Source organism: Engystomops pustulosus, chromosome 11 (assembly GCF_040894005.1).
Source record: "Engystomops pustulosus chromosome 11, aEngPut4.maternal, whole genome shotgun sequence".
Lineage (NCBI taxonomy): Eukaryota > Metazoa > Chordata > Amphibia > Anura > Leptodactylidae > Engystomops > Engystomops pustulosus.
This window is the reverse complement of record NC_092421.1, coordinates 78,394,975-78,408,091: the sequence shown is the minus strand read 5'-3', so window position 1 is coordinate 78,408,091 and position 13,117 is coordinate 78,394,975. Positions and strand designations below refer to the sequence as shown.

Genomic DNA, 13,117 nt, shown 5'->3' with positions numbered 1-13,117 from the left:
GGACGTTGCCTTGGTCACTCTGTGCTGTAGATTCACAGGCTGTCAGTGTCTCATCCTCACCCCTCCCTCATCACTTCCCCCTTCCCTCTGCCTGATGCAATCTCATGCAGTGGGAGGGGCATGAGCACAGTGTAAAAGCCTGGGAAGATACAGCACAGAGAGGCTCTGGTAACGCCCCCCAAAGCCCTTCAGGCTCAATAGCAAGTTTATTTTAGGCGGAAGGAGATCATGGATAACAAATAAAAGAAGATTAGCTGGATCTGTGAGTAAGTGTCCCTACTTTTGATGGGAGCTTTCCTAAATTTCCAGTGTGCACCGTTTTGTTTTTTTTTTCCTTCAAATTATGGTGCAATTCATCACCAGCGCTAGAGAAGTCTGGATGCAGCAAAAGTATTGACAGCTCGCACATTTTGATAAGGTTATCCTCACTCTTCGTCTAAGAAAATGTTAGTTTTTGTTTTCGTATTTACATTTCGGAATACATGTGTCTAACTGTATGCAAATCCAAGCGCATACGTGGAAATGAATTTGCTAGGATATAGACGATCGCTCCAGTTCTTATGTCTTCCATGGATTTTATGCTCAGCCTTCTGCTTTATTCCAAAACATTTCTGACAATATTATTAGATGTTGAGCCCCTGCTGCCGCGCAGCCGGATGTTTCCTGGCACTCTGCTGCACAATTACTCTCCTAAATCTCTTTTACTGTTTGCTTTTCTCTGTATTATGGAAATGTTTATTTTATTTGTGGTTTATTAAGCTACTGAGTTTGAAGGACTTTCCCAAACTTTCCCCTTTTTTTAAAGAGGCAGATAAGGAGACGCCTTAATCCGGGCCATGAGTCATTGTATCAGCGCTCCACTGTGACGTGGTCACACGTGGCATTTATCCACATACGACTGTCCAATTTTAATAAATTAGATAGGTTTGTTAGGACTGTATACATCCGGAGTCCTACTTAATCTCTCATAATTATAGAGAGTAGTCTGGGCAGTATAGTCAACATCTGGGTTGTGTGTGCAGCTGCTGAAAGTGGAATTATTAGCAACAGAATAGCAGACAAACACTATAAGGATGTGAGGGTTTTTTTCTGGTTTGCAACATATAAAGCGTACAGTTATTGTATTAATTTCCTATTGACGAAATGGCAACAATCCGCTGTTATTGTCCATGGGTTTTGAAAGTAATTGCACTCACTATTCTGCTGCTGGTGCAGTCACTGTGTACATACATGACATTACTTATCCTGTACTGATCCTGAGTTACATCCTGTATTATACCCCAGAGCTGCACTCACTATTCTGCTGCTGGTGCAGTCACTGTGTACATACATGACATTACTTATCCTGTACTGATCCTGAGTTACATCCTGTATTATACCCCAGAGCTGCACTCACTATTCTGCTGCTGGTGCAGTCTCTGTGTACATACATGACATTACTTATCCTGTACTGATCCTGAGTTACATCCTGTATTATACTCCAGAGCTGCACTCCCTATTCTGCTGGTGCAGTCACTGTGTACATACATGACATTACATCCTGTACTGATCCTGAGTTACATCCTGTATTATACTCCAGAGCTGCACTCACTATTCTGCTGGTGCAGTCACTGTGTACATACATGACATTACTTATCCTGTACTGATCCTGAGTTACATCCTGTATTATACCCCAGAGCTGCACTCACTATTCTGCTGCTGGTACAGTCATTGTGTACATACATGACATTACTTATCCTGTACTGATCCTGAGTTACATCCTGTATTATACTCCAGAGCTGCACTCACTATTCTGCTGCTGGTGCAGTCACTGTGTACATACATGACATTACATCCTGTACTGATCCTGAGTTACATCCTGTAAATCTTTTATTTTATATAAAAATGAAAAACATAACAACAATAAACATAAATGAAGCCATAACTTCTGGCAAAATAATTACAACAAATATAATCGAAAATAAACTTACAAAACCTCCTGGCCCAGCCACACACACTCACCACATACTCAGCATGAGAACAACCAAAACCCTCACACAGTCCCACCACCTAATTTTTTTTTTTTAATAATTTTTTTTTTTTTTTTTTTTTATATATATATATATTTTTTTTCCCATAAATAACTAAAGAATACACAGCAAAAAAAAGACATAAAACAGGAAATAAAAACATTAAATATAACTAACTAAATCCCACGCCCATCACCCTCCCCCCAGACACTGGTCTAACGTCCAAAGTTTGCGCTATATAGTCCAGACCAGTGCCCGGGATCGTATAGTCCAAATCCCGTCCACCCCCCTCCCAACCTAACACCCTAACATCAACACCCCAAAACCAACCAGCCTATATACACAAGAACTATAACTACATATAACTATAAATAAATACACACTGTACACAAGATACAAATACATTAAACAAATCAACATAACAAAACCAAACCACATAAAGCCCAGGTTCGGCGCCTGCAAGCCCCACATCACTACACGCTCAGATACAAAACAAAAATCTACAGTGCAGCATCAGCCCCAACACCAGGAGTGGAGATGACAGACTAAGGGACACTAAAGGAGAACCCCCTCCAAAGGAGAGAGGCCCTCCCCGTGCCCAGCCTCTCATACTCCAGAGAGCGCACCTTCACCAGGTCACCCAGAATGTTCCTAACCACCTCATCCACCGGGAGGATTTTACGCTGCGTCGATACTAAGCACCGTGCATTCCACGTGTGGTACCTGACCACTAGACTGACTAGAAATAACGTGCAGCGGTCCCGGCCACCCAGGCCTCTGAATGCTCCATAGGCCCACTCCGCATAGGAGAGACCGGCCAACCCGGGCCAATGGATGGAAGCGCCCACCCGGTTGTACACCTCTGTGTTAAAGGGACAATGAAGCAGGAAGTGGTCCATGCTCTCCAGCAGGCCACCGCACTCCTCCCGGGGACAACCCCTTTCCTCAGAGCTCCTACACTTCAGATTGTCCCTCACACACAGCTTTCCATGGAAGCAGCGCCAAGTCAAGTCCCAAAACTTCAAGGGGATCCTGATGGAATTCAAAAGACCTAAACCCACCCCCAGATCCCGACTTGGGCAATCCCTGAGGGCCAGAGGCTTCTGGAAATGGGTCAACAGAACCCTTTTGTCAAGGACTTTCCTTGACATGGTCCTGATCTCCCACATTCCCAGACCCCACCGGCGAATCACCTTCAGAACCGGGGTAGCATAAGCCGGAAGATGCCCATGCGGTGTACGAAGATCCTTCACTCGCCCTCCTGTCTCCCATTCCTGGAAGAAAGGCCAAAACCATCCCCTGCAGGAGTATACCCACGGAGGAGCCCTCTCTTTCCAGAGGTTTGCGATATTGATCTTAAGAAAGGTATTCACTAGGAACACCACAGGGTTGACCATACACAACCCTCCTTGTCTCCTCGTGCGGTAAGTAACCTCCCTCTTGATTAGGTTCAGCCTATTCCCCCATAACAGCTGGAAGAACAGACTGTACACTCGAGTCCAGAGGGGTTCTGGCAACATGCACACACTGCCCAGATATATCAGCAATGGGAGCAGGTAAGTTTTAATCAAGTTCACCCTTTCCCTGAGGGTCAAAGACCAACCCTTCCACTGGTCCACCTTCTGGGCGGCGATCTTAAGCCTGCCATCCCAGTTTTGCATGGGGTAATCCCCCTGGCCAAATTCGATGCCGAGAACTTTGGCAGAATCTTGGGGCCCTGGAAGAGTGTCCGGGAGATCAAACCCTGGATCCCCCTCTCCCAGCCAGAGACTCTCACACTTATCCCGGTTGATCTTGGACCCAGAAGCCTCTGAGTAGCGGTCAACCTCTGACATCACCCATTGCGCCTCCCCTCTCGAGGACACAAAAACGGTGACATCATCGGCATACGCTACCACCCTTAGAGTGGCTTCCGGTGCCGCCTGGTCCATCCCGACTCCCACCAACGGCCCACGATCAACCCTCCTAAGGAATGGGTCAATCGCGAACACGTATAAAAGTGGGCTCAGAGGACAACCCTGGCGAACACCAGAACCAACCTCAAAAGAGCGGCCAATCCAACCGTTCACAAGCGGGAAACTCTCTGCCCCTGTGTACAAAACCTTAAGCCAATTGACAAACTCCCCCGGCAGGCCATACCTCAGAAGGACAGACCAGAGGTACTCGTGGTTAACCCGATCAAACGCTTTTGCCTGATCCAAGGACAGCAAGTACCCCTTCCAGTTACCAGCCCTGCCCTGCTCCACTGCCTCCCGAACACAAAGCACAGCACTAAATGTACTGCGGCCTGGAACAGAGCAGTGCTGGGTCCCCGAAAGGAGCCGGGGCGCAAACTGCACCAGCCGATTAAACAGCACCTTTGCCAAAACCTTTCTGTCCGTATTGAGAAGCGCTATGGGACGCCAGTTCTCAATACGAGATCGGTCCTTACCCTTTGACAGAATGATCAGGGCAGACCTCCTCATTGACTTCGGCAGAGCGCCCGAGGAAAGACACTCATTGAATACCTCAGTCAAGAGGGGAACCAAGGCGTCCTTAAAGGTTTTATAAAACTCAGATGTTAAGCCATCCGGACCTGGCGATTTCTTGAGGGCGAGCCCTTCAATCGCCAGGCTGACTTCCTCTTCCCTGATCATCTCTGTCAAAACATCAAGAGAGGGGTCTACTCCTGGCTCAGGGACAGTTTCAGCCAGGAAAGCCGACATCACATCCCGATCTAGATCCTTCCTGCCCAAGAGGTGCGAGTAGAAGGATCTGACGACCTCCAGGATCCCTGATCTGGACCTTTTCAGGGATCCCGTACTGTCAACCAGTCCTGTGACAACTTTACCATTCACTGACATCTTGCAGTTTCTGTAAGGGTCGGGCGAGCGGTATTTCCCGTAATCCCTCTCAAAAACCAAAGATGCGTGTCTATCGTACTGACACCTCTTCAGCAAGGATTTCACTCTGGAGATGTCCTCACGACTACCTCCAGTCGAGACGAGATGCTCGAGTTTCCTCCTCAGGCCCTGATACAGGCGGTACCTGTCCAGGCTCCTGAGGCTCGAGAGCTGGCGGAAGAATCTCGCCACCCTTTTCTTGAGCATCTCCCACCACTCTGACTTACTGCTACAAAGGCCCAGCAATGGTACCTGGCTCTGAAGAAAGTCCTCAAAGGATTGTCTTATCTCTGCTTCTTCCAGGAGAGACGAATTGAGCTTCCAGTAGCCTCTTCCCATCCGGGGGGTCTCTGTAACATTCAGAGAAAACAAAATTAAACAGTGGTCGGAGAACTCCACCTCAACAACGGACACTGCTGAAGAAATGGCTTCCTCCTTTAAATAAAACCTGTCTATTCTAGACCTGCAGCTACCCCTATAATAGGTGAACCCCGCGTGGCCTGGGGTGTGCCGGATGTGGACATCCACCAGGCGAGCCTCACTGGCTATGCTATTAAGAGCGACGCTATCATAAGTCAGCTTGTCTCTGGAACCTCCCCTATCCTGGGACCTCGTGACAGCATTGAAGTCCCCTCCAAAGACCACCTGCCGACTTGTAAAAAGGTAGGTCTTGATCCTCATAAAGAGACACTTCCTGTCCCACTTGGACTGGGGACCATAGATGTTAATAAGACGAAGTTCTTGTCCCTTCATGAGGACATCCAGGATCAGGCACCTCCCCATTTCTAACTCAATAACTCGTCGGCATTCTACCGGTGCGGTAAAAAGTACCGCCACTCCGCTATACGGCTCGGCCGCAAGAGACCAATAGGAAGGCCCGTGTCTCCATTCCCTCTTAGCTTTAAACACGGCCGCCAAATCTGGCAGCCTGGTCTCCTGCAAAAATAAAATGTCGGCTTCAACGCGGCCGAGAAAATCAAAGGCCGCAAATCTAGCCGCATCAGACTTAATGCTGGCGACATTAATGGACGCCAGCGTCAACGGAGTGGGTGCCGCCATCATGAGTGATTGAGTTAGACGGCTTTTTTCTTACTACCTCCCTTCCCTCTACTGTCCTCTGAGGATGATCCCTTTTCCCTTTTCCCTTCAGAATTGGGGCAACTTCTTTTTAACGAAATTGAGGTGTCCATGTTATTACTGGCCCCCAAGGACCCACCCGGACCACCCTCTCCTTCGTCCTTGTCTCCTGACTCTGAGTCAGTCTCCCACTCTGAGGACCCAGCATCCCCAGAGGATAGAGACTCGGCGCCCCCTGCAGGCTGCTCCGCCGCCACCTCCAGAACCCCACCCTCAGCCCCTCCTTCCGAGGAGGCGATCTCATCGAGGGTGAGGAACCGGTTGGAAAGCTCAACCAGAGGGGTGGAAGTTTTCCCTTCCTTAGGTACCTTAGATACGCCGCGCTTTTTCTTTTTCTGCTTGCGCTTATTTTCTAGCCAAATCCTGTTATCCTCATCCATACTCTCATAATGGGAGGACGTGGAGGACATGGCACCTTTCTCGCGCTCCATCCTCCTGACCTCCTCATCCAACTCATCATCCCTCAGGGCCTCAGTAGCATGATCAGCCTCTGAGGAAGGACCAAGGGTCACCCCAGCAACCTGAGGCTTCCCCAGTTCTCTCCCTTTTTGTCTGGCTTCAAGCCGCCTCAACTGAGAAGGTGACTTATTCTTACTTTTCTTCACAGGCCCCTCAGCTCCTCCACCTCTGCTGGTACCTTCCCCAGCAGAAGCAACCTCATGGCTCTCCTCCACTGGGGTCACAACCGCATTGGCAAAGGAGCGAGGACAACGGCTGAAAGGGTGATCGAGCTCACCACACAGGTTACACCTAATGTCCTTACAGGATGCAGCGAGATGACCTAGCCCACCACACAAAGCGCACTTCTGCACTTGGCAGCTGGCGCTAAAGTGTGTGGGGTCACCGCACCTGTGACAGACCTTCGGCTGCCCCTGGTAGAAAATCGGGATTCTGTCCCGTCCAAGAAAGGCTGAAGAAGGAATGTGGGCGACTGTGCCGCCTGAACAATTCAACTTCATCATGAAGGTCCAGGCTCCAGACCAAATGCCAAATTCATCGCGGTTTTTCTGAGGTACCTGAACTACTTCGCCATAACGACTCAGCCAAGTCATGATGTCCATGCAAGAAAGTGACTCGTTACGGGTCAAAACGGTCACTTTCTTGACTGTGTTTTGGCGAGACACTGCTTGCACAGCAAAGTCTCGCCATGCGGGCTCGTTCTTTGCCAGCTCATAATTCGACCAGAAGAGCTCTAAGCCCTCCGGCCGAACAAAGCTGACATCGAACTCCGGAGTACCATAAGGATGTATCAGGGCAAAGATGTCACTAGCCCTAAAGTTCATCTTCAGGAGGAGCTCCACCACCCTTGACCTGGGTGGGCATGCGTCACTGCCCCTCCAGCGAAGACGAACCACATTCCTACGGGAAGCTCCGGGCCCGGTTGTGGGTAAAGACCATACAGTCTCTCCCCCCCTTTTCTCTTGGAAGGCTGCCAGGCCATGTCTGTCTGTCCAGAAGGACAGATCAACCTCTCTCCCCTCTACATTGATTGACTTTTCCCCTCTCCTGAGAGCCTCCAGAAGACGCCTTTGCAAAACGCTGTTCCCAGAGCCAGGAGACAAGGAGTTAACCCCACTTGCCCCAGCGGTGACACTCGCATAGCTCCTTATGGGAGCGGCCACCACTGGGGGTGCAGATGGTCCAGCACGCACACCAGGATCACCCCCCTCAGCACCATTCACCAACCCAACATTAACCACACTATGTACAATACTGCCTCGCTTCCTTGCATCACTCACACCAGCTGGGCCAGGAGGACCTGGGGTTGCCTCGGCGTCACTGGACACTGGGGGTAGAGCCACCTCCATAGCTGATACAGCCTGAGAAGAGGCAGCTCCAACCCCGATCTTACTTGTGCCCTCTGCCTCATTGGCATTAACCCCTTGTTGACCAGCTGTTTTAATGTTTGAGCACCGCTGCTCGCTAGATGCATGAGGTCTCTTTTCTTTATGAAGTCCGGACAGTCTCTTGTTACCATCTCCTGGGTCAGATGATCCAATGCAAAATAATATTTTTCCTGCACCCTTTCCTGCAGGCTGCACAGGACGCTTGGGAGGCGCCGCACTACAAGCCCCAGCAGCCCCATCACACTGCCGCTGCTTACCGGAGCAAGCAACAGCCACAGCGCTAGGGGCCACAGGAGCCACCGCCACTGCCCCTGGCACAGGGCCACCCCCCCCTCCCACTGGGGGGCAGCGCACAGTACCAGGACCTGCTGGATCGCCCTCACTGTCCGGCCTTTCAGCCGATGCCTTCCCTGCACCATCCTTGCTACTACAAACAAGGCTGGTGCTCTGCGCCATGATGGAACGTGGCTTTGCACTCTCCCCGCACCCTGGCACCGAGTCCACTGCAGGATTCGTGCTGGGCTGGGCAACGGGGCCTACACGACAGGCTGACACTGCTGCCCGCCCGGAGGGAACAGGGAGGGGACGAAACACCAGATTCACCTCCTGAGACGCCTTGGTCTTCTTGGCTCTCTTCTTTCTCTTTAGGTCGTCATCCGGGATCTCATCGCCGAAGGAGAAGTTTTGGAGGTGAACTGGGGACTCAAGCTGACGGATCTGAGCCATTAGCGCCCCCCCCCCTGGCCGCTGTCATCACTTTCCTCCTCCAGGTTGGCAGAGCCGCAGCCTGATGGTAATGGCGCTTGCTCTGCAGGCAGCCTGTCGTGCGAGGCCTGCTGGTGTTGGTGCAGGCCACCAGACGGACACGGCAGGTCTTCCTCATCCTCCTCATCATCGCCATCGCCTTCATCCGCCTGGATCTGAAGCCCCTTCAGCTTTCTCAGCTTCTCCTGGCGCATGTCATCAAACCGGGCATCATTCTCCAACTTTTCCCTGAACGGACCGCTGTGCTCCCGGATCAACCGTCGTTTTTCCTGCAGAGCGGTGACCTCGGCTTTAAGTCTGTCAATGGTGTTAAGATGATCAGACTTTTTCTTCTGTGTAGCCACCCCCGCTAGGGCCAAGGTCTCGCGTATCTCCTCCTGGAGCCTATTCATCGCCTTGCCAGCTTCCTCGTACTCACGGAGGTGCTCAGCAATCCGGGAGCCATAGATGGTAGCAGACTCCCGGGCCTTTAGGTGTCCCCATGCTTTTTGCACACCTCCGTGAGCACCCAGCTTTCCAGCTGAACCACCCAACTTTCCCGCACTGTCACTCAGCTTTCCAGGAGGAGCACTCAGGCTGATGTTACTTGCCTTGATCTTCTGTGTTCCGGAGACCTTGCGGCTTCCCTGGGTCTTGGGGGTGGCAGCCGAGGTCACATCGCTGCGTCCTTGGGTTCGGGCAGATCTTCTCACCCCCTCCATGTTGGCCGGTATCTGGCTTTTCCTGCCCCCCGCCGGCCTGGTCCGGGAGGCAGAAGCCTGGGATTTTCCTGGCTCACTCATCCCAGAAACCCACTCCCTCCCTGGGGAGGAGAGAGCAGGCCTGGGTGGATTGGTCTTCCACCAGGTGGTGCAGGAGCTCAGTCACAAACAACCACACCCGTCAGCAGTTCACAGCGGAATGAGTCAGCACTCACTATTCTGCTGCTGGTGCAGTCACTGTGTACATACATGACATTACTTATCCTGTACTGATCCTGAGTTACATCCTGTATTATACCCCAGAGCTGCACTCACAATTCTGCTGCTGGAGCAGTCACTGTGTACATACATGACATTACTTATCCTGTACTGATCCTGAGTTACATCCTGTATTGTACTCCAGAGCTGCACTCACTATTCTGCTGCTGGTGCAGTCACTGTGTACATACATGACATTACTTATCCTGTACTCATCCTGAGTTGCATCCTGTATTATACCCCAGAGCTACACTCACTATTCTGCTGCTGTGCAGTCATTGTGTACATACATGACAATACTTATCCTGTACTGATCCTGAGCTACATCTTGTATTATACTCCAGAGCTGCACTCACTATTCTGCTGCTGTGCAGTCACTGTGTACATACATGACGTTACATCCTGTATTATACTCCAGAGCTGCACTCACTATTCTGCTGGTGCAGTCACTGTGTACATACATGACATTACTTATCCTGTACTGATCCTGAGCTACATCCTGTATTATACTCCAGAGCTGCACTCACTATTCTGCTGCTGGTGCAGTCACTGTGTACATACATGACGTTACATCCTGTATTATACTCCAGAGCTGCACTCACTATTCTGCTGGTGCAGTCACTGTGTACATACATGACATTACTTATCCTGTACTGATCCTGAGCTACATCCTGTATTATACTCCAGAGCTGCACTCACTATTCTGCTGCTGGTGCAGTCACTGTGTACATACATGACATTACTTATCCTGTACTGATCCTGAGTTACATCCTGTATTATACTCCAGAGCTGCACTCACAATTCTGCTGCTGGAGCAGTCACTGTGTACATACATGACATTACTTATCCTGTACTGATCCTGAGTTACATCCTGTATTGTACTCCAGAGCTGCACTCACTATTCTGCTGCTGGTGCAGTCACTGTGTACATACATGACATTACTTATCCTGTACTCATCCTGAGTTGCATCCTGTATTATACCCCAGAGCTACACTCACTATTCTGCTGCTGTGCAGTCATTGTGTACATACATGACAATACTTATCCTGTACTGATCCTGAGCTACATCTTGTATTATACTCCAGAGCTGCACTCACTATTCTGCTGCTGTGCAGTCACTGTGTACATACATGACGTTACATCCTGTATTATACTCAAGAGCTGCACTCACTATTCTGCTGGTGCAGTCACTGTGTACATACATGACATTACTTATCCTGTACTGATCCTGAGCTACATCCTGTATTATACTCCAGAGCTGCACTCACTATTCTGCTGCTGGTGCAGTCACTGTGTACATACATGACATTACTTATCCTGTACTGATCCTGAGTTACATCCTGTATTATACCCCAGAGCTGTACTCACTATTCTGCTGCTGGTGCAGTCACTGTGTACATACATGACATTACCTATCCTGTACTGATCCTGAGTTACATCCTGTATTATACTCCAGAGCTGCTCTCACTATTCTGCTGCTGGTGCAGTCACTGTGTACATACATGACATTACTTATCCTGTACTGAGTTACATCCTGCACCAACAATGGGAAACAGCTTCCAGTGTGACTCAATACACATTCTGGTCGCTGTAATACCCATAACCTCTCATATCCTCCTTCCTGTCCAAAAGTGACCTTGTCAAAAAAGCTACTGAACTTTTTATATAAAAGCTTGCAAACGTGTGAACACCTAAAGTCTCATATTAGGAGAGCATTGGTAACTCTTGGGTGACAGTGTAGTCCCCAATTTGTAGTAGGAATAACAGAGGCATAAGTCTAAGGCTACATTCACACTTTGCCCACCGTACCGTAGCACGGCGGGCACATGCCACTCACCTCCGCCCCCTTCTACAGGAATTTATGGCGCACGGCGCCGCATTCCGGTGGACAATAGGACATAATAATAATAATTCTTTATTTATATAGCGCACACAAATTACACAGCGCTGCACAAAGCATGGCAAATTGGTCATGTCCTATCTTTCTACAGGGTACGGAGCCGCACGTGTGCTGCATCGTACCGCTCCCGTTGGGCGTCGTGTGCCCATTGCCGTCTATGGGGGACGTATATCGGCCGTATACATGTCTCCCATACGGCTGTGTGAATGTAGCCTAAGGTCCTTTTATGTCGTTCCTTACCCACACCTCTCCTGTTAGGAATGTGATTTGTCTTATAATTCTTCATAGTTATATATTATATATATATTTCTTACATCTCCCTTTTTTTTTTTTTGTTTTTTTGCAGAGAATTGAATGGGAACAACATAACGCGTATCATGAAGAATGAATTCTCTGGACTCAAGCAACTTCGAGTCTTGTAAGACATTTGTATATTCATTCGATGTACAATAAGATGTATCTACAGTGTGCAGAGAAACTCTGTATCTGATGTGCAGCTTCTGGGCACAGCCTGATGTATACACAAATACAGTGGTAGTAGGAATGCTGCAATAACGTGAAGCGTTCTGCCAATTATGTTATGCGATGGTGTATTGATGTGTCCTGACTTTATGATCAGGGGGCTCCGACCTCTTGAACCGCCACCAATCTGCAAATTAAGAAGCTAGAAGCTTAAAGGACATCTACCACCAGGATGAAGGATTGTAAACCAAGCACACTGACATACTGGTGTGTGCCCCCTCTGGCAGGATCTGCTCTTCTTTTAGCTTCATATACCCTGGTTTGTTCAGTTATGCAAATTAACCTGAGGGGCTCCATAGGTGTTAGTGGAGCCTATATCCCCCTAGGCCAGTGATGGCAAACCTTTTAGAGACAGAGTGCCCAAACTACGACCAAAATCCACTTATTTACTGTAAGTGCCAACATGGCATTTTAAGCAGTAACTTCTTGCTACCTGTTCTTCCACATCGTTCAATCGTATCAGCCCATGAGGCCACCAATACAGTTGAAAGAAGGAGGGCAAATCAGACTCTCGTTATAGCTTCTCTCCAGGGTCTCTCTGTACAGGAAGAAATGAAGGTCCAGCAGGAGGAGGACGTCCAAAGATAATGCAGCCCTGTTCACACCTTCTCACTTTTCCCGCAGTTCCAAACAGCCAATGAAGTGTCGCTTTAAAATAGCTCTGAGAGCAGTTTCTCTTAAGTTGCCTGGGACTTCATGAAGATTTTGTGGATTTGTTCCATTCTGGTGAACTTTGTCCTGAGGTGACAACCTGAGTGCCCACAGAAAGGGCTCTGAGTGCCGCCTCTGGCACCCGTGCCATAGGTTCGCCACCACTGCCCTAGGCTCATCTGTGTTATTTTTAAAGCCTTTTTTGTTAAAACTAGGGCTTAAGAAGCTTAAAGAAGAGCAGATCCTGTCAGAGGGGACGCACACCACTATGTCAGTGTGCTTGGTTTACAATCCTTCATCCTGGTGGTAGATGTCCTTTAAGTAGTTTTTCCTTTCATAGTTTCACATTTAGCTGCTTGTAGGGAGCTGCAGCCAACCCCATTACTTTGAATAAGTCCCACTGCACAGTACAGGAGGAGAAGTGAAGTCCCTTTATTCCCCAAC

At 49.3% G+C, this 13,117-nt stretch overlaps 1 protein-coding gene across 3 annotated transcripts in view; it reads left to right on the top strand.

The window, feature by feature from the left end:
• Positions 1 to 13,117, top strand: part of SLIT1 (slit guidance ligand 1) — a 247,857-nt gene that overhangs the window by 59,289 nt on the left and 175,451 nt on the right. For all 3 annotated transcript variants that reach the window (XM_072130996.1, XM_072130997.1, XM_072130995.1), the window contains one exon: positions 11,847 to 11,918. In XM_072130996.1, coding sequence (XP_071987097.1) covers positions 11,847 to 11,918 — 72 coding nt within the window. The remainder of the gene's footprint in view (positions 1 to 11,846; positions 11,919 to 13,117) is intronic.